General features: G+C 37.2%; 1 protein-coding gene and 1 pseudogene across 3 annotated transcripts in view; both read right to left on the bottom strand.

The window, feature by feature from the left end:
* Positions 1–25,419, bottom strand: part of LOC120531779 (potassium voltage-gated channel subfamily H member 7-like) — a 440,320-nt gene that overhangs the window by 123,917 nt on the left and 290,984 nt on the right. For 2 of the 3 annotated variants that reach the window (XM_039757501.1, XM_039757500.1), the window contains exons 9-10: positions 14,055–14,454; positions 8,397–8,596 (exon numbers count right to left, since the gene is read on the bottom strand). In XM_039757501.1, the coding sequence (XP_039613435.1) occupies positions 8,397–8,596; positions 14,055–14,454 (600 nt within the window). Of the gene's footprint in view, positions 1–8,395; positions 8,597–14,054; positions 14,455–25,419 lie in introns of all 3 variants that reach the window. The other variant, XM_039757502.1, reaches the window with a different exon arrangement.
* On the bottom strand, positions 351–497 carry LOC120531993 (annotated as a pseudogene).

The raw sequence follows: 25,419 nt of genomic DNA on the forward strand, positions 1-25,419 counted from the left end.
AGGAGAACCCTTGACAACTTTGAAAAAGTATCTGGATATACTATTGGGACATCTTTGCTATTAGCTAAACAATCAGGCTTGATGGACTGAATGTTCTTCTCTTTTTTGCCAAATTTCAAACGTTTTATGTTCTAAAAAGATCCATTATTTCGTGAACAGCTTTCACTTGTTTCTAGCAGTTATTTCTAAATAAGAATTGCTGAAACATCCTGAGGTTGAATGACTACTATAAGTAAACATTACCTACCAATTTCTGTCTCATTTTCTTGATTGTCCTGAGGTCAAGCCATTTGTAAGACTAAATCAATGATTTGTTTAATTTTTTAAGCCACTCTAGTGTGACTGTAGCTGGATTTGTGGTCATTACCAGAAATTATGCAGCTGAGTATTCCTTTAATTGGGCAAATCATAGGAGTTGGCACACTCCTGTGCATTGAAGAGCCTTGCTTTGGGAAAGCAACCTTCCTGATCATTAAATATCGTTAGCCAAGAAGAATGAATGATCCTAAATCTAAATGTATGTGTAATTTCTACAAGTTTCCACAAATGATTAATAACATGTATATATACATAGATAAAACTTTATAAATCCATCCCATTCGTGAATTGTTTATAACTCAAAAATCACAAGAACAAGCATCTCACCGGTACCCATATAACACACTCATATATTCCTATAGTTTGAAATATAATGTCATAACAATGGTACAAAATCACTCATGATTAACTCTGTTAAATTAGTAAGTGAATACCAAGTACCGAGAAAAACAAAAATTTATATTCAAATAAGATAGAGGTTATGATGACAGAGGCAGGGACCAGACCAAATATTTTACTTAAACTCTGAGTATTACATTTACTGGAAAATCTAAATTTATTGCTTGGTAGTGACAGTGGCAGTCAAATCAAACTAAAATCAGGTAAACAGGCAAGATTTGAATGTGAGCAGGCTGACATACCCCTGGTCTATCTATAAGATCTCTCTGAAAGGTCTCTATTGCAAATAATTTAAGCAGAAAGAGGATTTACATCTATGCTGGAATAGTGTGATTACGCATACTAAAGGTCTCAAGGATGGGATAAACTAATCAGCCTAAATCGAAAATTCTAAATCATCTCCCAAAACATGACCTCTGAATAACACAAAGTTGGTGAGGTCCTCTTGTATTGCAAGTGCAGCCATGGCTCCTCACTCTTCAAAGATTTCTGTTCATATATATAATACTAGACTAGTGAGGTGTATTCATTAAAGGGAAAGACACAGAAGGATATAAAGTGCCCAGGTGCAGCATTTATGAGGTAGTGAATCCTGTGGAGGTCAGTATTCATGAACGACCCATTAAAGTACAACCCCTGTTATGTAACTGGTCTGATGTTTGGATGGAACACATTGGTCAAATGAATATGATATGTTGTGATAACAAAGCCCCTTTCCAAGAGTTAACCTGAGTAATATATCCAGCAAAATGAAAGGTCATTAAGGAATGGGTAGCTAAAATGTTAAAGGAGGGCATCAGTGAACCATCTCCCTCAGGATTTTCTTCTTCTCTTGTTCTCAAGCCAAAGCCTGATGGCACCTACAGGCTCTGTGTGGATCATCAAGGGTTAAATGTGAAACCTAACACGGATGGATACCCTCTGCCAGTAGTTCATGACATTTTATAATCTTTACATGGTGCAGAAGCCTTCAGTACTATTGCTTTCCAGTCTAGTCAGTCAGTGTATATTATTTCAAAGCAATGCCATTTGTGTTAAACAATGCCAGAGCAACCTTTCAAGGGCTAATGGAACAACTTTTCAGGGGGGTAGATTGGAAAAATAAGTTATGTGTAAATACACCTTGTGGACTATAGCCAGCAACTTACCCCGGTCAATACCCCCAAGCCGCCAGATGGAGCCCTCCCTGAGACGTGGATATGCCCTGAGTTCCAGCAGGGCATCATGGTATTTGGAGTTTTAATGCACAGCCCTGCTGGATAACGTCGGGGCCGCCAGGGGGCGCTGCAAGGAGGCCCAGAGACTTATATTTTCCATACAGCCCAGAAGAACATCACAGTGATGAGGACGGAAGAAATAAAGTATTTCTGGGCTAAAGAAAAAGAGTTCACCCGACCCGGAAGTGCCAGGAAATCACATGGACTGGGGGATCAGAAGCACTTCTGAGACTCCATTAAATTAGATATATGAAAGTTAATAGCAAGTGGCTGCATTAGAGCCTATATAAGTACATTGTAGCAATGTGAGTGAATATTATTTAAATCATTTATTTTCTATTTCATGATAAACTGTATTACTGGAATTACCAGAGCTCTGCCTATGGCTGCTTAGAATACGATCTTCTTGCAGCCAGTTCTGCCGTTTTAATTGGGAAGAGAATCAATACTTGCTGTGCATCAGTCACAATATGTGAGGAAATAAACAATGGAGCATATGTCTTGCATCTTAATGATATTTTTTAAGTCTTCACAGTCTCAATGTAATGTCATGATTTTCCAGGTCTGCTGTTTTAGATGTCTGGATTTACTGAATGTGTTTCTGGATTTATGATTCTGATTAATGTTTATGAATGCACTTGTCAGCTCTGCTGCTTGTGTGTTGACAATTCTTCAGCACTTTACTAACAGACATTACAATAGATTTATTCGAATTACATGACCTCTCACCCCTGCTTTGTCATGCCTTCTCTTACTGGGTTAATCCAAATCACCCAGCTGCAAACTTTCAATGTATCTCTAGCTAAACTTACAGGCCGAGTTCCAAGTACTGCACTGAGCACTTTGACCTACTTTCAAGATGTCGCAGGACAGCATGAGTCTGCTACTTTTAAATTATTTTTTTTCATTTTAACATATTTTTTGTGCTGATCAATGACAAATCCAAAATGTAATGTCATGTAAATGTCATGTTTCTTGCTGTGACACATTAAATGTGAAAAAGTCAAAATAGATAAACAAATACTTCACATATACTGTATACTCATCCAGCCATTAATTGCTGAACCAGCTTAATTAAGTTTTGGGTCAATAAGTTAACACCCTATAAAAGTAACAATTACATGCAAGGCAAGAAATGTGCGTTAGACAGAGCACTGGTCTATCTATGGCAGGGTTTTTAAAATCAGATCCTGAAGGGCCATAGTAGTTGCTCTTTCCTGTTCCTTTCTAAATTAGTAAATAATTACTGCTAATGGAATATACTGTAATTTTCTTCTTCTTCTTTTGGCTGCTCCCGTAAGGGGTCGCCACAGCGGATCATCTTCTTCCATATTTACTGTAGTCTGAAGTGACTTGCTTTTCAAAATCCAGAACTCTTCAATGTATTTTTTCTTAAGAAGCAAGTGAATCTATACACTAACAGTCAAAAGGTTGCACAAACACACAAATGTTCATGTTTTTGATAGAAATCAATACCTTTTTTTTATCAAGATACGATTAAACTGATTTAAAAATACATTTAAGACATTATTAGTGTTGCCAGTGACCATTACTGCTTGAAATGACTGATTTTGTGATTTATTATTCACATATGATTCACATATATAAAGCCCCATTTCCAGCAGCCATTCCTTCAGTGTCCTAATGGTCAACTCCCTCTGAACTAGTCATTTTAAATGCTAATTTGTTATTAGAGAAACCTTTGTATTGGTATTAGATCCAATGAAACTTGCTATTCTGTTCACTTCGACTGCAAGACACTGACATTCCTAAAGTTGAGCTTTGGGTTCAAAAATTGCCAAAATGAAGCAGCTTTCTCAAGAAACATGTCAGCCTATGTTTTTTTTTGGTAGAATGAAGGATTTTTGGTGTGACAGACACAAAGGTGTCTATTGCTGTCTTCAGAGAAACGAACAAACTGGATCTGACTGGGAGAGAAATTTCAATTAAAAACATGACAATTTCTGGATTTGTCCAAACCTTTCTTTGGTATGTTAGATAACTAGCTATCTCAAGGAAGTTAAAACTATGCTCCCAGAGCGCCATCATTTTCACTCTGACCAGTTTCTTAATTAGAAGCCACTCCTGATAATTAGCTCTATGCCGTATAAATGCCCTTATTCTGCAATATTATACTGATGTTTTTTTTTGTTTCTGAGAACACTATTAAAATGTCTTTTGGACCAGAACAGATTGATATTTCTAAGACCTTCACCTTTCTATTTAAATATTTTATTGGAACAGATATTCAATAATGTTAGTTGGTAATCATTTAATTGGCCAATTTGCATCTCATTATTATTATTTTGATGCTGGTTTATGAAAAAACGGAATCCTAAGAAGCCAATAAGGTAAAATGAAGACAAAATGATAGTGGTAATGGATTAGTAATGAAGAAGTGGTTGATGTAATCACCAGTGAGGCCTTCCAGGATCTGAAGGATCCTAAGTTAAAGGGACGCCGATGCATGTTCTCACAATAACTCACTGTATGGCCTTAAAGACTTGTGCTATGGTGAACTGCCAGTGGTGTCTTTAACCCAAAAAGGTGGGGTTAGAAGAGAGCTCTTTCCAGCATGAGCTAAATGGATCTCCATTAGTCAACCTCATAGACCCTGTCTCTGAACACTGTGAATGCTGTGATTCCTAGTCATGTTTTTCTGATCTCTTTTGCTTTCAGACCCCAACATTTCCATATAACATTGCCACTATACTTTACCTACCCACAGTGCAAATCCCACCCTTGTTGTCAATTGCCTCAGTTTGAAGATTTGCACTGAGGAGAAGTGCCAGTGGCAAGTCTTCCACCCACAACATCTGACTCAGATGCAATCCCTTTGGTTCATAAGTTAAATGAAGATCTCCATCAGTCAGCCGCACAGAGCCATCTCTGAACACTGTGAGCATTGTTCTTCCTGGTGACATCACCTGATCTCACTTTGTGTCAACGCCCACTTTGTTTCTGCTCATCATCACCACTACACACACAGGGTTTTTCAAACAGGGAAGAAATCCAGATTATATGGAGAAAAACCCATAAAATGTGCAAATATACTTTCATGTTGGAGCTGGTATTTGAACCCAACTCTTTGTGAAGCTGTGACAGCAAGGCAACAGTTGCTCACAAACATCCACCCATGTGAACGAAATCTTATACTGAACATGTAGAGTGTTGCAAATGGAGCAGTGGAGCTTGTGATGCCATGAAGGGCTTGTGATCTTGTGAGCTCTGTTTGGGGAACCTTCTTTTACACCTACAATAACTTACCAAAGCACTTGTAGCTAAAACTTTGGGCTCAACTGTCCCAAATAGCAGAGGTAGTAGTAGTAGTAGCAGTATCTGCCTTAATAAAAGAATGTGTCTATTTGTTTATAGTAATAAAATGCATTGCATTTGTTATTCCAATTAATGGCATGTCACAATCTTTAACGCTGCTTTTATGAATCCCATTCCAAATACCATGTAAAAGACATATGCATTGTATAATGAACTGAAAATGTTAACGCTGAGGTCTACATTTATTACTTAAGTTTCATAGCACAGCTAGTTGTACTTAAGAAGTTAAGCTACTACTGTTTGATTTTTCTTATTATAAAAGCATATAATGTCCTACTTTGTACATTTATTCAGCACACACATGCATGTTTTTCAATCTGCTCAATTTCTTTAAGACTTTCCTCTCTTGCTAATTAATTAACAGTGGAATGTTTTCAAGTAATATTCTCCCTGGAGGTAGGAGGTCATTTAAAGAACACGCATTTTGGTTTTCTTTTTTGAAGATTGCATACAGCAGAACACTTGTCAATGTAGACGACAACAGTATGAGATAACATAGGAACACAGGAAAATCCTATAGAAACAAATCTGTACCAAGTCTGATGGAATCTCATTCAATTTCACATTACAGGTATTTTATTTTCCTTCACTTTAGGCAAATTACAGGCAGACAAGAAATGAACAATTGCTATATATGCTAAATGCTATATATATTTATTTATTATTATCTGTCCCCTATGCGGATACACACACACACTCTTGATTCCCAGGTCATGTCTATAGTGTTGCCGTAGCTCCAGGTTTTAACATAATCAGAAGCAAATGTTTTTTGGGCTCTTGGCTGCATTAGGGTTCTTATTATCCCATTTCTTGACTCTTGATATTTGAAACTTAACTAAAGTGATAACATCTCATGTTAGAGGACTCTAACTTTCCCCTTAAGTAACACATACTTCTGTCTCTTTTGAGAAAGCAAATTCAGAACTATAATGTATTTATATCGGGCAGACTAAATTATGGCAGGACTAACAAGAAATAAATAACAGCTATGAAAAATGTGTTTCTGCTTGTGGATCTATCTCTCTTAACTGGGCACCCTACAGAGAATGAGAGAGGAATATTGCTTAGCAATCATACAACAGCATCAGAAAACAATTCTGTGAAGCAATGCTTGTGACCACAATTCATATGCCATCATATTTGAAAAATAACATAAGGAGTAATGCATTAATTAATACTGCTGTTTCGCGGCTCCAGAGTCCTGGGCTTGAATCCCATCCAAGTCATTGTCGATAGATAGATAGATAGATAGATAGATAGATAGATAGATAGATAGATAGATAGATAGATAGATAGATAGATAGATAGATAGATAGATAGATAGATAGATAGAGCTGGTATGCCCTATTCATATCTACAGATTTTTTTTCTCCAGTTACACTCATTGATTTCACCTCATCTATTAATAATATTGCATTTGGCTCATAATTGGCCCAGTATGGGTGGGTATTTACCCTGTGCTGAACTGGTTCCTGCCTTGTGCCCAGTGTTGCTGGCATTGGCCCTTATAATTAGACTTATAATTAGATAAAATATGTTCAGCAAAGGGTTCAACGAAAATAAATAAGACAGGAATTATATAGTCATTTTCAACTGGCACGTTGAGTGCAAATATTGAAAAGCCCTCTGGTACTCAAAGGTTAAAATGAGCAGTCAAGCTATCAGTTGCCCACACAGTGGTGAAAGGAAACAAATTACATTTACTCCCATTACTGTATATAGGTACATTCTATAGGGAATTGTACTTTTCCGGTATTTTTAAATGCAAATATTATTACTTTTTATATTCTTTAATAATAATTGTACTTTGTAACATTTTCAAGACGGTCATTACAAAGGGCAATTGATTACCTAAGTTCAAAATTCAGAGTTCACATTGGGAATTTAAAATAAAACGGCATGAAAACATTATGTGGAGGCATAGGTCATGATCTAGAAGTGCTAATTATTTTAGTAAACTATGCAATGGCCATGCAGCTTCCTCAGGCATTAAGTGGGCACAGTTCATTATTTTACAGGTCCAGTGCATTTGGCTAAGAACTGAGTATGTGCTGTAAAGGTTCCTGCCTTAATTGGCATCTACAATCTGCAAGAAGGCTCTGTCCAATAAGCATCTGACCACTCTGGCTGTGTCTTACTGAAAATATAATAACTAATGTCATTGACATTTTTGGATCATGTACAGTATGGTGCAGTGGAAAGCATTGCTGCCTTACAACACCATGGACCTTAGTTTGATTGTCTTCCTAGTCACCATCTATACTTTCTTTTGATGCTTCAGTTTACTTTCCCTTTCCATACATTTGTGAGTTTTGTTGATAAATGCCTGTAAATTGGTTTGGTGGGAGTATGAGTTGTTCTGCCAATGGATTATTGTGCCATCCACAGTAAGTTTCTACCTTGTGCTCAGTACTGCTGAAACTGGTGATACTTCCCTGTGATCCTGTAAAGATGAAAGGTGGGTTCATGGATTACTGGATGGAAATATTATTGGATACCTGCAGAATTAAAACAATAATCGAAAAAAAAAAAAAAACTGAAAAATTTTAGAGGCTAAACTGGAGCAATATCAAACAAATCAGGAGCTAGTTTCTTTCCAAGCATTTTTCAAACACATATTGCACACCCTTTACAACAAAAGTTTAACCACTTTTAGGCACACTCCAAGAAACCTTCACAACAGCGCATTATGTGGCCTTGATGGGCCAAGAAATCCCACAGGTGGTATGCTGGCATTCAGAGGCGGTAGTGAAGATTTTTGAATAAATACCTCCTGTTCTTACCAGAAGGGTGAAGTCATTCCATAATAGCAGCAGTGAGGCAGAAAATGAAAAACAGAGATAAGTTTTCCATGAATACAGTTATTACAGACATTTTCACACTTATCCTATTTGAAGAGGTATATTACATGTCAGAAAATGGCTGATTTTTACTTGTTGCAGCACAAACATTCCCTATGAGCACTTTACTCTGATTTTAACAAAACATGAAAGTCGTTTAAAAAGTATTCAGTAGCCCAAAGCATGAGCTAAGGTGTATTGTTATCATAACATCTGGAACTTTATTACTGAATGAATGGTAAGCATTAAATACTCTACTATCCTATCCAAACGTTGCTCTACATACCATGTTCATGTCTATGCCATTGGTGTAAGTCCAAGCATGCTGGAAATACTCTTCGAGCCTCTGGCGAAGCGGATTGGGGATCTGATGGAATCGAATAAACTCTTTTACTCGCAGCATCTGCATGTGGTACCGTGCTGTGCCCGAATAGAGCCTCTGGATAATTGCTGAGACATTCCCAAAAATACTGGCGTACATTAATGCTGGGAAAAGACACAGAAAGCACTGTTCTTGAAGCACTGATTCACATTCAACAAGAGCAAATTCAAGTCCTCTAGAAAATTCAGATGGTAAAGCTTCCCCGCATAAATTTCCTGTTTGGTGCCACCTAAACATAAAGTGTGCAAGATAAATTAATCTACAGAAAAAAAATCAACTCCTACATGACACTCTTTCTCCAGGTAAAGGTAATACTCAATCAAACAATGAGATTCTAAACCTAATTACACATATTGGTGAAACAGGCAGACATGTAGAAGGGCAAGTCAAAAAATAAACATGCTTATTCAGGGATCTTTACATCAAGTATTGGCAGCCCTGGGAGGGCACCTGGACAATATTGGCCTCGCCTTGATCTATTTGAACAAGCACACCAATTGTGACCCTGCATTTTCAGTCTTGCTCTCTTTTGTGTTCCTGGTTTACTCCCCATTGGATGAGCAGCCTTTAGTGAGAATGAAGAACTTGACTGAATATGTCGGGACTGAAGGAGATAATAATATTTAAAGGTTGGTTTTGTATTAGCAGGTCAAAGAGTTACAGATTGTGAAAATGTGGACAAAAAAGGTAGATTTACAGAGAATATTGTCAAAACCTCAGGGAGCATAGTCAAAAAAAAAAATTAAATACAGATAAATGAATGGGGAATAAAACTTATAAAAAGAAATTGACAAACTTTTGTTGGGCAGAACAGACTGTTCTTGCTAAAACTGTTCTAAAGTCACAAACCTTAAAGAATGTGTGGTGCAAACCATACACAAAGTGGTCAAAAGCTCCTTTAACCATCCCTTCCATCACTGTTGTCTTCATATGAGCTTATAAGACTATCAAGTAGTTGCCATAATATCCAAAATGGGAAGTCTGGCCAGAGATAAACAACCCATTTTTTTAAAGGTTGCACATTTTGCCTTAAACAATTCTGAATAGAGACGCTTTAGGAAATGGTAAATTAGAACAGAAAGATTTAGTGCTATGACCTTAGTTTGGTTCCTCGACTACTTTCTGAAATGTACGTGCTTTCACTCATGTGGATCACCAGATACTCCTGTGTCCTCTCAGCCTACTCTTAAAAATAATGGTTCTTTAATGGCACTTTCTTTACTGAGTTGTTCGGTTCCTCATTGAACTATTTCTTGACAAAGCACCATTTCATTCTGAGGGTTTCTTTGCATATGAAGTTGGTACTTTGTGCATTAAAAAACTTCCTAATATACAGAAATAAACACATGAAACCTTTAACACTAGAATCCCTCAAGCCTGTGAAAAAATGCGTTATTCTGGACCACCTTAAATTCCTTCGCACCTTTCCATCAGCATCTTTGTTTCGCTGTTCTTGTGAAAAGAATGGAGATAAACACCATCAACTCAAAGAGGGAGAAGCAAGTTCGTTGTACCACGTGAATGTCACCGACAGAATAAAACCGAATAATAAAAAAAGCACTAACTTTTACAAGTAGCCAAAATTTACACCGGGTGTTACAGACTCAAATAAAATGTATGTTTTTATTATATTATAGTAATAATAATAGCAGCTCACTACTCAAAACAAGGAGCACCTGGACTTGAACCCAGAACCTTTTGATTATAAGACAGCATTTCTTACCTCTGCACCATCCAAAAGACATATCTACTTTCTGTCGATTGACATTTGAGCTTGGGTTTTTAACTCATTGACAGCAACATGTAAATTGAATTATTCTTTTTTCTTTGGTTATATTCTTGAATAAAAGCACACATGTTTATTTGATATTTGGACTAAAGTCTTCACACATTATACACTTCATGTCATTATTACTATAACATGGAAAAACTTTCTGCTTTAGGTGTGTGTTCAGCATTTTTTGCCTCGGATTTTCTGTCATCCTATATTTACCTAGATCATTGTAGACACGGAACACACAAGAAATGTATGCATTCTAAATAACTGTATATTATTTACCGTATACAACTCCAGGCACCTCACACCAAGATAAAGAGACTTGAGCTGGGAGAACTTCAGCTGCACTGGTGGGGGGGATTGAATAGCAGGTTGCTTGCTGCTTGTGCTGATCTGACGAATTTGCAAAACAAAAGATGCTGATGGAAAGGTGCCAAGGAAGTTAAGGTGGCCTGGGATTATACGTTTTTTCGTAGGCTTCAGGAATTCTAGTGTTAATGTTTGGTAGGCTACCTAGCAGGTCTCTAACAAATTACGAAAACCTGAACATAGCCTATGTTATTGTATGCAGCAAGAGTCTTAATTATAAGCCATTGGTATTTCACAAATCTGTTACCATCTATTCATGGTTATTTACCGTATGGAGCCTGTTATGGATCTAACTAAATAAAGGTTATCTCTGAAAACTTCATGTGGCTGGTTCTATGGCACTGCTCTGAAGAACCACTCTGGCACTCTTTATTTTTAGTGTGTACTCATCGATTTTATGTGATGTATGTGTATTTAAATATGTATTGAAAGGAACTGCTGTTCTAAAAAAACAGATGAAAATATAGGGCATGTAAGTAAACGAAAAGTATGTAGACAGTTCATGGAATGAAAGAGTAGTTTAGAAAGTGAAAACAGAGAAACACACTAATATAAAGGCCCATGATGTACCTTTATGTTAACCTTACATGGATCACTAAGATGTTTTGAGTTTTGTGTAGCACAGAGGGACAGTTCGTATTTGCCTGCTAGACAACAAAAGGGATACATTAGAATAATATCCGTTTGTATCAGGTTTCAACATATTTTTTCATCTTTTTTGTTTACTGTGAATACTAAGCAACTGGAACCCCATCAAGGGCTGGTTTCTGCCTTACCCTGATGATTTCAGGATGAGTCTCTGGCTCCCCTACAACACTAAAGTAAATTAAATCAGTTTGAAAATGATACATGGGTGAATCCTTTGCAGATAAATTCATGTTCTGATGGAATGTTCTGATGAATGTTCATGTTCTGTATGTCCAACTCTATTTTCCATTTAGAAACTGACTTGTTAGCTGTGCTTAATAAAACCTCTCTTTGATTGAGACAGGAAGATGTGTAAACAATTTTGTGGAACTTTCATATTCCTAGATGTAACATTTCCAATACAGTGCTTGTCAAAGAAGTTTAGAAAGTGTGTAATTCAGCATTTTGCAAGTTGTTTTGCCAGGATTTAGTGACAACAATCCTTATAATTACAGTAAGCATTCTCAGTCTAAGCAGGGCAGGTCTATTAGATTTATTTCTTGCAGTGGCTCAGTGAATATGATCTTTGGATGCTGGAGGAGGTAGTTTACTGGTGGAAGGTGCTGGAAATAGACTTAAAGGTGAAGATGAAAATAATTTTGAAGATGATCACACTTGTTTTTTAAATGGAAGCAGCTTGCTCTTATTTAGGGTTTCAGTAGGCCACAGCCGGTCCTAGGAGCAATAAATGCAAAGCACAAACTAGCTCTTGATGGAAATCTATTTCAGGACAAACTGACATGAAGCTCGTTCAGTACTGAGAGATATCCTAACCTACATATCTGTGGAAAGTATATGGAGAAAAACATTAGTGCAACTATTCCTGACCATCTGCTATCAAGACTATACCATCTGCAAAAAGCAGTGCCTGCAGGTAGATACGCCATATCCTCCATAACCTCTCCATATCCAGCTGCCTTTCAAAATCTTTATGCTGTTAATGAAATTTTTCTACTGCTTCTTTATTTATATATACCTTTACTCCATCTTTTCTGCCTTCTTTCTTCCTCCTGCTCCTCTTTCCTTTTTTCGTGTATACCTCAGCAGAATTCTCTGCTCTGCTCTGCTTTGCTCCTTTCACCCTCTGCCCTAGCTTTTACATATTCAGTTCTATGAGTCCCAACATATTTTTTTCCATATATCTTTTTTCTTCTTAATGGCCTCGCTCACCTCGTCATTCCACCGTCTGGTGCTTTTAAATGTGGTATTTATCCTCTTTATTTCAGAGATCTTTTCAGTTAATATTTGGAAAACACTCTTTCATACCTAACCACATCCCTTTTATATTCATATTTGCCTTTTCTTCAGTCTTCTGCAGTTCATCCAACTTATCTGATAGTTACTCCTTATAGTCACTTCTCTTGTGTGTGTTTCTCAAGTTTGCTATGTTTATTCTATGATTTTCTTTATTTCTCTTGTTACTCTGAAAAAACTATTGCCCATGATTAGAAATGAATGATCCATTCATAACTTAGTTCCTCTTATTACTTTTGTATCCACACACTGCAAATTGTAGCCTTCCTGGATAGATAATACATTATATTATTTTCATTTCACCCCTCAACTTCAAACACTGTTTTATGAATCTTTTATGATTACAGAAGGTATTGCGAATTAGCAGCCCATTATCTACTCAAAACTGTTAGGTATTGTTCTTCCATATTTTGGATCTTTTCTCCATCATATTTAACAATAACACCATTTGCTGACCTTTAGTTTTCACTAAATCTAGCATTTTCCATGATTATATTTCTTTTTTCTATTTGCATGGAAATTGCTATTCTCTTAACATCCGCCCAAAAAGTCTTTGTTTTTAGTATGGCCAAATGCACATGCACAGCAGTTAAATAATTTACAAATCTACCATTGTTATTTTTGGGCTTATTGCTTTCCATCTGGTTCCTTGGTACTGTATTCAGTTTTGGAGAAAAAAAGCCGAACTCCCTCCTTTACTTTCTTCCCACTGGTATGCCTAAATATCTCAGAATATATGCTTTGTCCATTTCTATCGATCCTAAGTCCTTAAGTCACTCAGCATGCCAGAGCACCACTTGCAAAAACACACATGAACAGTGTCTAATTTCTCTAATTCTGTACTTTTAAATTGCCTTAAATGAAGTTGACTATTAAAATATGATTATATAAAAGTATGTTTGTTGTCCAGGAGGCAAACTCTGATACAAATCATACAAAATTGTAAGTTTCATGTCTAGTATAAGCATCCCATTGTGGGGAAGGCTTAGTGACATTACTTAGTATATATCCCATGTTCAAGAGCAGTAACACCTCAGGGAGAAAATGCATGCATCATATCATAATTAGTATCCATATTTTTATCTTTAGTTTACAACTCTAGTAATACCTGGTACTGTAGTATACCTGGTGAGCATGTATGGCTTTTGCAGTGACTTGGGCCTAGGATCATTCAGGATACTTTATGATTAATCTATTTTACTTCTCATTTATAGTGAAGTGCTACATCCTCTAAACATCACCCAACTGTTAAATACAGTGTACTTAATAGACAATCACACTTAACTTTTCACAAGTGCCCTTGAGCTGCAGGATGTCTTTTTTTAACGTTAGCAGATAATACCTCAACCATTCTTATCTCATATATTAAACAAAGAATATAAAGTGCAGGAACAAGTCAAACTCCCAAGAAGCATCCTCTTATCATAAGAAACCCTTTTGTGTAAAAATTCACATGCTGCCTAGGTTTTACTTACAGCCAATTAGCATGACGCAAATGGAGAAGATTTTTTCTGAGTTGGTATTTGGAGAAACATTGCCGAATCCAACACTCGTCAGGCTGCTGAAGGTGAAATAAAGTGCTGTTACATATTTATCCTTAATGGAGGGTCCTGAGCTGGCATCACTGCTGTTGTAGCGCTTGCCAATCTGCTGTCCCAAAGAGTCCAGCCATCCAATTTTATGGGTAAGGTAAGGTCTTTCCACGTTCCCAATGGCGTACCAAATACATGCAAGCCAGTGAGCAATCAAGGCAAAAATACACATCAGCAGCATCAAAACAGCAGCGCCATACTCGGAGTAGCGGTCCAGTTTCCGGGCTACTCTCACCAATCGTAACAGTCTAGCTGTCTTCAGAAGTCCAATTAAAGTGGTAGTCTAAAGCAAGGAGAAGAGGAGAGAGGGATAAAAAACACAATTATTCACTTTTATTTATAATGTTGACACTAAGCAAAATCCTTTTCATAAGTTACATTTTTTACTTAGAAGCCATCTCAATGCAAAATGGCAGCAGAGTATCCGATTACATATTGTTCCTGGGAGCATTTTTTAGCTTTATTCTTGCTCCATCAACATGTTTACATAAGTTTTTTCAGTAATTCTCAGTAACATGGCTGCTGAAAAGAAATAAAAACAAACTAAGCAAAAAATTATAATGCATTCTGATCACTTAACCTGAACACATGCAGAGGGCAGTTTGTACAAAATGAATTTAACAGCTAAAGGTTCAATTATATTACAAGGAGCTTTTGGCAACCATATACTTTTGCCAGGTTGAGGCCCAGACATTTTATATTTCATTCAAAAGTCATGCAGATAATGTGAAGTGGACAGGAGGAAGGTGGGGAAAGTAAATCTAACATGGTTACCAGCTCACATAATTACTCTGAGATCATTAGAACCTTGAATGCAACACCTTATCAAGCTCAGGCAGGTTAGAAAAATTTAAAAAAAGTCTTAATCTAATTTAAGATACTACACTGACATCATCAAGCACAAGACAGGATGCCATTTTGTTGTGGGGCTGAGACTTTAAAATCCACAGTTACTTGTTCACCTCACTGTGACTTTGGGTCAGTCACTAAACTTTTCTAAGCTAAAAATAATGAATACACGTGAAGAGACATAACACATTCTTGTCTTGTAAGTTTCCTTGTAAATCTTCAGCAAAATCATTAATAATGAACTCCAGTCCTGGAGGGACGCAGTAGCTGCAAGTTTTCATTCTAACCCTTTTCTTAATTGGTGACAGTTTTTGCTGCTAATTAACTCCTTTTCCTTTCATTTTAATGGACTTGTTTTTTAAGATTTGGTCCCATATATTTCCCCATCGCTCCACAGAATTGCTTAATTTCTTTCTTTAAATGGCACCCAAACAGAAACAAAATCTGAAATGAGTCAACTAACAGAAGGCCAACTATGTCAGGGCCTCCAAGTCCAACCAATTTCACTCCAACCAGTTACTTAATTAGGCGCCAAGTCTTAATGTTAATTAAAGCTGTTCTTTAATTCCATGGCTTTTTGCTCCTCACATTGTGCAACAGCAGACATTTTTATTTTCATAACTTTCATTAGTTGTTAGTTATAATCATCAAAATTAAAAGAAATAAACATTTGAAATACATCAGTCTGTATGTAATGAATGCATCTAATATACAAGTTTCACTTTTTGAATGAAATTACTGAAATAAATCAACTTTGTCATGATATTCTAATTTTATGACCGGCACCTGTATACTGTATATATATTGATGGAATCTGAGGAATCCTGCTGTCATTTTTTTGCAAAAGGAATCATTTTAATAAAAATATTTAAATAATTACAACACCACATTTTGGTATTGCTTATATTATGGATATATAGACATTAATATTTACTGATGACTAACCTCAATAAAGTCACATTTTACTGACAACTCAAGAGGGTGGAGAGAAGACTAAATTCCATTTAATGATTTATACCAGAAGCCCTGGCTGCTGCTATACTTAAAAAATCATTTAAAATGAATTTTTAATATCAGCTGAAGTCTCTACTATTTGCAAGAGACCTCCAAACAAAACAGAATGGAGTAAGGCCAAGACCATATGACTAATGGGAATTTCTTTTTTACTTTTTCTTTGCATTAATCTGTAGCCAGCTGAGATTTTGAAGACTATTATTTATTGATTTCTAATTTAAAGTCCCAAGACTGCCTTTGTCAGCCACAGTGGGTGAATCAGTATTCATGTCTTTATCTTTTCTCCTGCTCTGCTGGCATTCATTTCTCTCTTAAGGCAATTCATTGTAGGGAAACCTCAAGAACGAAGTCTAACCTCTCGGCTGTTTTTCATAGAAATGGATGGATCTTTTCACAACACGCAGTAGGAGCTCTATCACCACTTAAATAACAGACATTGTGAAAAATGTGCCTTCTACTGCATACTAGCATTGTTCAGGCTGTTGGTGAAGTAAGCATTTGACACGAGCAGGTCTTAAAAATGGCAATGGTGACTGTGAAATGTGTCCTTATTTTCATCAACATACACCTCACAGAGATATTAGGCATTATTTTGCATTACCTTTTCTGAGACCTTTTCAATAAATTTTTACAATGCTAAAGTATACGTCTGTTGATGTATGTGAACTATTATTTATTCAACTATCCATTTATTTATTTATGAAATAGATCAGACTTATAAGAGTTTTCTATCAGTAATTTATAGCATGGAATACATCGATTCCTCTTCAGACCCACTTAATATTTATTCATTAATTTTCCACCTCTTCTCCAAGACCCGTGTTGCAGTGCCTTAGCAGTAAGGCCCACATGACCTTTTCCCCACCCACACTTACCAGATCATACTATTGGATGCCAAAACATTAACAGGCCATCTGGGAGATATAATCCTCCCAGTGAGCCCTGGGTTTTCCCCAGGGTCTCTTCCCACTGGTCATGCCCTTAAAACCTCCACAGGAAAGCATCCGGGAGGCATCCATATCAGATGCTTGAACCACCTCAGCTGGCTCCTTATGATGTGGAGGATCAGTGGCTCAACTCCAAGCCTCTCTCAGATGTCTGTGCTTCTCACCTTATCTCTAGGGGAGAGCCCAGCCAACCTGCGGAGAACTATCATTTCGGGTAACTGGAACCCGCAATGCTGTTCTTTCCATCATTACCCAAATCTCATGACCATAGGTGAGGGTAGGGACATAGATCAACTGGTTTACCTACTGAATGAGCTTCTTCATAACCACTACTGTCATCAACCATAACCACCTGTCAATATCGCCATCCGATTTCCTCAAAGTCTCTGATGTACTTAATTCCCATTGATTTCCACATTCATTTCACCACTGAGTGCCAAACTAGTACATGTGTTAGGCATTCCCTAAATTTCAAAACTATGAACTTAAGTGTATGTTATATACTGATTGTTGTGATATAACATGTGCCTTACGTTTATGCTGATTAGTAATTATGTGTTCCCGTTCTCTCAATAGTTGATACATAAAACAAACGGCTTTGTTTCGAAAGTTTGAGGAGAATGACCAATTATGGGCTGTAAACAGTTCTGTGATGAGCTGAAAGGAATCTTAGTAAGTGGACATGGTCAAGATGTAAATAGGGGCCAAAAGAAGTATGCATTAGAAGATGGTAAAAAAGAAGGACTTAACCATATTCCTGGCACTTGGCTGACAGGGAACCACAACAATATAAATTGTCATGATCACAGTAGCGAACAATACTTCTAGTACGAGACTAATACCTTAACAAAGCCACCATAAACACAAGATACAAGACTGTACTAATTTGCACAGATCCATCTCCAATGTGTCTAAACATGATTCATGGGGTACCAAACACTGTCCAAGACAAATGACTGAGGGGGAACATAAAGACTAAAGTCTATAATTGTCATGAACAGGTTGGACATTGTCCTGAATTTTTTTTTAAGTTTTCAATTATTTTTATTTCTGTTCTTATTACTTGAGTGCTGCCATATTGTTGAAGGTAACAATCCTGTTACTAACCAACTGGTTTGCAACCTGTGATGTTGTCGTACTGTTCCTATAAAACATGCTGGAAAGCATTAACTTACGTCTGAAATTTACCAGAAAATTGAACAGTTTCTCAAAACTTTATTTTATGAAAGAGGAACTCTTATAGGGGTTAAATTCATTTTGACTTTCTAAATTCATCATTAACAAAATCCTTTACCATTACAATGTGCTTATTTACATACGGCATCTTGCTAATGAACCCTATCTGACTTCTGACCACTCTCTTAATTTGCTGAAAACCAATTGTAACTTCTCTGTCACAAAAATTAGGGGTAGAGTTAGGGTTAGGAACAGCAAAACAAACCATTTTGACATTCCTTTTCTGAAAAAAAAAAAGAATTCCTTAAAACTCTACATCCACAACAGAATACTTATTTTATTGACAATTTATAGAGAAGGTCTAAATGTAATGCATGATGTAATGATGTCCTGGCATGAGAAGCTACAGTCACACTGGCCAGTCGAGCTTCAAAGATGTATGAAATGTTCACCACAATTCAGAAAAGCAACTTGGTGGTCAAACCAAAAATGATGAGATCATCACTTCTTGTTGTTTCTCAACTAGATGGTGTACAGACATCATCAAGAAATGTGTTGTTAGGTACAGCACATGCTGTTTAGTGCTCAGGTTAGGACATTACATGCTTAAACTGTACTGTATAGTTTTAGTCCCTGCACTGCAAGGACATAGAAGACGAGTGCTTATATTGGGTAAAAGCTGAAAGGTTTAATATTTGTTACAATGATTTACAAATATAAGAGAGTAAGTGGCCTGGACATGTCTTAAGAAGAGCATTGCATTAAGTTAACTGAAATGAATTGAATTACAGTGCTAGAAAAAGTCAAGAGGAGCTACTAGACTAATTCTGTGACTGGAGAATACAAGGTTTAAAAATTTGAATCTCTTTATCTCTTCTATACTAATAAAAGGCAAAGCCCTCACTCACTCACTCACTCACTCACTCACTCACTCACTCACTCACTCACTGACTCACTCACTCACTGACTCATCACTAATTCTCCAACTTCCCGTGTGGGTGGAAGGCTGAAATTTGGCAGGTTCATTCCTTACAGCTTCCTTACAAAAGTTGGGCAGGTTTTATATCGAAATTCTACGCGTAATGGTCATAACTGGAAGCAGTTTTTCTCCATTTACTGTAATGGAGATGAGCTTCAACGCCGTGGGGGCGGAGTTTCGTGTGACATCATCACGCCTCCCACGTAATCACGCAGTACATAGAAAACCAGGAAGACCTCAAAAAGCGCTGAAGAAAACATGCATTATATAATTGAGAAGGCAGCGAAACAATAAGAAGCGAGCGAGTGACATATACAACCATATTCATGAGTTCTGCTACTTCGGAAACAAAGCACGATGTAAACCTACCCTTTAAATTAAGTTCATAGACAGGCTGCCGCTGGCGTTTGTAATTTAGTGCCTGCCCATATAAGGCCGTCCGTCAGCGGCAATCCAATAGCAAACTGCCACGGGTAAATATTCACGGGTGAAGGACTGTGCTTATGGAGAGGAAGATGAGATGGTCAGGGTGGTGTTTGACACAAACTCAGCGAAACTGCGAGAGAAAGTTTTAAGTGCCAGGACTAAGGTAACATTAAATACAGCCATGGACATAGCACGAGATGGCACCAGCACAGCTGGGAACCTTCGATGCATGTACACCGAGTGGCTCACGTGAACTGACGCAGTGCACAGATAAAAGGCAACAGTTCCAAAGAGCTGAACAAAACCGAATTACACAATTGAAAAGGCAGCAAAAATATGAAGCGTCTCATACATACAAGCATATTCATAAATCCAACTACTGCGGAAACAAAGCACACGTTGGAAAAAGTCAATGTCCCGCTAAAGGAAGACAGTGTAAAAAAACCCGTGCATGCAGTGTGTCAGGTCTCAGATAAAGAAGAAGACGAGCTGTTTATTGATGCAGTAAGAAACGAATCGATGAATGAAACCTGTCATCTTTACAACGATTGACAAACACGGAATGTAACTTGAACACAACACATCCTACAAATACGAACCTGATTGAAAGAAATAATGATAATCAAATCCTTGATGACAGCAACACTCAGTAACACTCACAAAACAAATACTGTATATTGACAGTCATGTTACGTTATTTTTAAAATGTTCCCTTTTCTTTTCTAGCTTTTTAACACACTACTTCTCCGCTGAGATACGCGGGTATATATATATGTATATATATATAACCCGATCTACATACTCAAATAATGGATACTTTATTCGCCATCAGTGATTGTTTTGGTAAAGCCATACTCAGTGTATTCATTAGATGAACGGTAAAAAGTAAGGGCAAGGGAGGATGACTTATTGAGGCATGCAGGCTGTAGTGCGCGTCAACTCTATCTGAATTGCGCATCACATTTGAAAAATATATCTTTTCAAGTTCTATTTAGTCCATATGTGTCAAACTCAAGGGCAGGGCCACATCCGCCCGGCGTAATTATATCCGCCCGAGATCATTTTATATACTGTATTATTGTTATTAAAGCCCGGTATATGAAGCGCTGGTAACACAATAAACTACAGATCCCATAATGCAGCGCTTCAGCTGCCTTGCCGAACAGTTACCGTTAATCAAGTCTACCTTAAGATGCTGCAAGTTATTGCGAAGCTAGCTCACACGATGCTTAAGAGAAAAGTTGATTCTGAAAATAGAGCCTTTAAAACCGATGGGAGGCTGAGTATATGTTTACTGAACCCGTGTGTCTCATTTGTGGAGCTAATGTGGCTGTAATTACAGAATTTAATCTAAGACGGCACTATAAAACAAAACATCAGGGTAACCTGAAAGACCTGAATGCAATGCAGAAGATACAGAAAGCAGAAGAATTAAATAAGAATCTGACACTTCAGCGGACGTTTTTACCCGTGCACAATCACAAAGTGATTTCAATTGAGGCTGCTTTTATGGGAGACACAACCACTTGCCCCACTTTCCCTATTACCAAGTAATGTTAAACCAAGTCGTCACTACGGTGTTCCCAAATCGCACTTTGCTGATAAACTGAGCGCACTGAGTTTGCACGGCGCTTTGGTGACTTTGAAGAACAAAAAAAGTCCGTCTACATGCTGCTCGAACCTTGTGCATGTTTGGTAGCACATATCTGTGTGAGAAGCTCTTCTCAGTGATAAAGACTAACAAAACAGCACACAGGAGTCGCCTCACTGATGAGCACCTGCAATCCATCCTGAGAATCTCCACAACACAGAACCTCACACCAAACAGAAACGAACCTGTGCCAAAAAAGATGCCAGGCGTCCAGCTCTAAAATGACATATGAGCAAAGACAACTGAATGATTTGATTTGTTATTGCTGAAAGGAACACATTTTATTTATATTTCCAGGTTTTGTTATGCAGCATGTTCATATTTGAATTTGTATAATTTTGACAGGATATATTTTTATGGAGAGCAAAATCTTTTGGGATATTTAAAATCTAAGTTTATTTTTTACAAAATATAAAATTACATAAGAGTAAAGAAATTTGAATGTTTGTTCTTTTAACGTTTACTTTATTTCTAACTTGTATAATTTAGACAGGATATATTTTTATGGAGAGCAAAATATTATAAGTTGTTTAAGGTTTGAGTTGATTTATTCAGGAATAATATTCCTGTCTGTTTTTACCATTCCTACCAAAGATATTTCTGTCGACTAAATAAAAATTCCTTCTATTTAAAATTTAAATAGAACTTGAACAAATCGATAGTTCATAATATCCACGCAGACTTGCACGTAAGAGCGGGTGTCATCCGTTTTAACAAACAGCGTATTGCACTGATACGAAATAGCTGTGTGTGTATATATGTAGATGTGTATGTATATATATATATATGTATTTGTGTGTATATATGTGTGTGTATGTATGTGTGTATGTATATGTATGTGTATATGTATAGATATGTATATATATATATGTTTGTGTGTGTGTGTAAATATATATATATTTATATATATATATATATATATATATGACAACAACACTCATCACTCACAACAGTGACAAAACAATAACATTGACAATCATGTTACGTTATTTTCAAAATGTTTCCTTTTCTTTTTCATTGCTTCTTTAACACACTACTTCTCCGCTGCGAAGCGCGGGTATTTTGCTAGTTATATATAAAATCCAACGTCTGTCTGTTTTTATGTCTGTCTGCTTTTCACGAGAAAACTACTTAACGGATTTAGATTGGGGTTTTTTTCTATAATTTGCTTGAACATTTCAGTTGATTTTGGAATTTCTCTCATTGTGCTAAGTATTATAGTTCGATTGTGGCACCAATTTATGTGCGCAAATCCGAGAGACAGGCTGAGGGCCGAGGGGAGTGGGAGGCAGGACCTCAGGAGTAGGGAGCTGGGTGGGGCCCTCCTCACTCAGCTAGTCTTAAAGAAATGGAGATTAAGAGGAGATTAAATTTACGGATGGAATATCCTAGCACCTCCTAATTTAGGGGTTTTCAAGAAGATCACAGGACACAGATACCATTGAAGTTGTACATTTTACACACAGATACATGGAATACAATATCAAGTATTCAACAATATTTTCGATTGATAGTTTAAGATGGGTTGAGCCACCCATTTCAGCAAATCAGTTCTAAAATCTGTGCAAATGGCTAATTAACTTAATGAGTCACATTGTGTAACTTGCAATCAATTCTTCATTAGCCATTAGGCCATAATGCCTGTCTGAATCTGTAAGATTCATAAGATGGTGTGGCCATTGTGCTAAGCGTAACTCAAATGCAGGTATTATGATACTGAAGCAATTAGAACTGAAGACCTTTAATGTGGATGACTAATCAATGTCAGCATTTCAAGCCAACCTTTCTGAATTGCCTACTGGTAATAGAGGTTGTGAATTGGATTTTTTGGAACAGGTACTTTTACACAATTGTTTGTAAGTAATTCACTACAAAAATCAGTACTGCCAGTCTTAGCATGAAAAGTCAAATAAGTTTTCTTTTTCTCATACAGCTTAGAACAATTATTTTATAATGCCCAGAGCTGCTACAATTAAGACAGAATCCCTGTGTACATATTTTCTGATGTTCATATGTGCTGATAATTTGGCAGGAATTCTAATCATACTGTTTCATTGATAACATGCTGACTAACAAAAGCCTGTTCACGTATTTGCTCACATAGCTTCTTTTGATCAGCATGGACTAACTGTAACTCAGGATGCCCTAGACTAATATAACCTTGTGTAAGAGGATTTGGGGAATGTGCCTTAAACCAGTTTGGCAAGTGTTTTTCTGCCAAAGTCTCCCCCTTTAACCCCCGCAAGAAAGCCAGGCTGCCTAACTGCCAAGCTTTATCTTAACATATGGTTTGGGGGCAGGTGTGAAGATTTTTTATTTCCCCATTGGTCTGAAGTATGGCTGTTTGGAATTGGCTTGTATCAGAAGCCTTTAAGTACCAGGACACCCTATTGGCTGTAGGGGTTGGACAGAACATATATTAAATTTGCTTGGTTAACCTCACTCTCTCTTACTAACATCTGATGAAGGAGCATCTAGCTCTCTTACCAAACTGATGCATGAACTGACAACACAATTGAGAGCACAGCTCTGCAGCCATATTGAAACAGGCATGCAGCCTGTTCTGAAGAAAGCTGACCACAAATAATGCCTTAACTAGAGACATTTTTTAGTAACTAACAAGTCTGTGTGCCACCTGAACTACACATCACCATTTATCAGGTTGTATGGTTGCCAATATTCAAATGTACTTTGCATATTGTTATTATTTATGAATATTATCAATAATACATTGTTTAAATTGCAACTTAACTCCTGCTTGTCTTTTACTATACCTAATTGCCTGAGATTATAGATGTAGGAGGGAAGGTGGAGAAAAGTTATATACAGTATACCCTCAAAATTCATGGGGGTTACATTCTTAGAGCACCCGCAAATTGTTAAAAACCGCAAATTTTGGATGTGTTTAAAAAAAAAGGCCTATTTTTATAGTTTAAACTGTAAATATGCCCCCAAAACACTTTAATTTAATTTCAAACTTGGCTTAATACATTACCTAAAAAGAAGAATGTTAAGGTAAACCCATATACTGCACAATACTGTACTGCTATGTCTCCCGCAGTAAATGTAAAATACCGATGTTACCACTATATGTACTGTAATTCATGCAAGCAAGTTTTCATTGGCGGAAGCCTTAGAAGGTGCAGGGCCTTTCGGCGGCATCTTGGGGCTTTAACTCTTAAACTGCCACATACTTGGGGGATGATGCATCCCTGGACGCCAAATACTTTTTTGCTGCACTTTAAGTAAACATCACAATTCACAAAGAAAAAGTTACATTTTAATGGAACACTTTTTTCATGCAAAGAGCATCATAATTACTGCAACACTAATTATTTTACACACTGCAAATGAACTGTAAAAACTATTTAAAAAACTACTACAACAATATGTACAAGGTGTAACTGACACCATGGATGAAATCACCGAGCCAATGGCGCTTGAACTGGCTGCATGCAAGCACACAGAGGTAAGCGCTGATGCTGGCGGGCAATAGTACAGCGGCTCAATCCCAGAGACAGTCAGGCTGCAGTGCTGCGGGGTTTCACGCTTGGGTCACAGAATTGCACAGAATCACAGGAGATTGTTGAGACAGGAACTTCATTTAAACATTTCAAACAAACATGTCTCAGAAGTAAAACAAGCTCAGTATGTAGTTGGTTATCGATTAAAAGAATAGGCAAACATCATAGGGGAGCACAATGGGAGCGGGACACGCAACAGGAGAAGAGGATGTCTGGGGGAGGAGAGAAACAAAGCAATCAGCTAAAAAGGACACGTGCTGTTCAGGCTTTTAAGTATGCATAGCATTGCGCGAGAAGCATATCACGCGACACAGCAGCTGCAAGTAAGCCCAGCAAGTATGGGAGCAATGTGAAGGAAGTCTATCAACGTTTTTCAAGAAGGTTTTTTTGAAGAACACTCAGCTGGGGATGCATCACAGTCAATCAGCAGCAAGGGGAAATGAATAACGCTTTAGCGGTCTGGTGCCACTAAGATTCACACCGTGGAAAACACGGCGATTTATTTTTTTTTATGGTGGAGATTCCAGGGACGCACCCAGTCTTGGCCCGACCCGCAGGCACTCACAAACAGAGACAAAAACAAAGCAAACTGGTAATCAAACAGCAAATAAAGAGAGTAATGAAAACAAATGAAAAAAATGAAAACAACGATTCCGCCCCTGTTCCTCTTATGGCGATTACA

The sequence above is a fragment of the Polypterus senegalus genome, chromosome 6 (assembly GCF_016835505.1).
Source record: "Polypterus senegalus isolate Bchr_013 chromosome 6, ASM1683550v1, whole genome shotgun sequence".
Lineage (NCBI taxonomy): Eukaryota > Metazoa > Chordata > Cladistia > Polypteriformes > Polypteridae > Polypterus > Polypterus senegalus.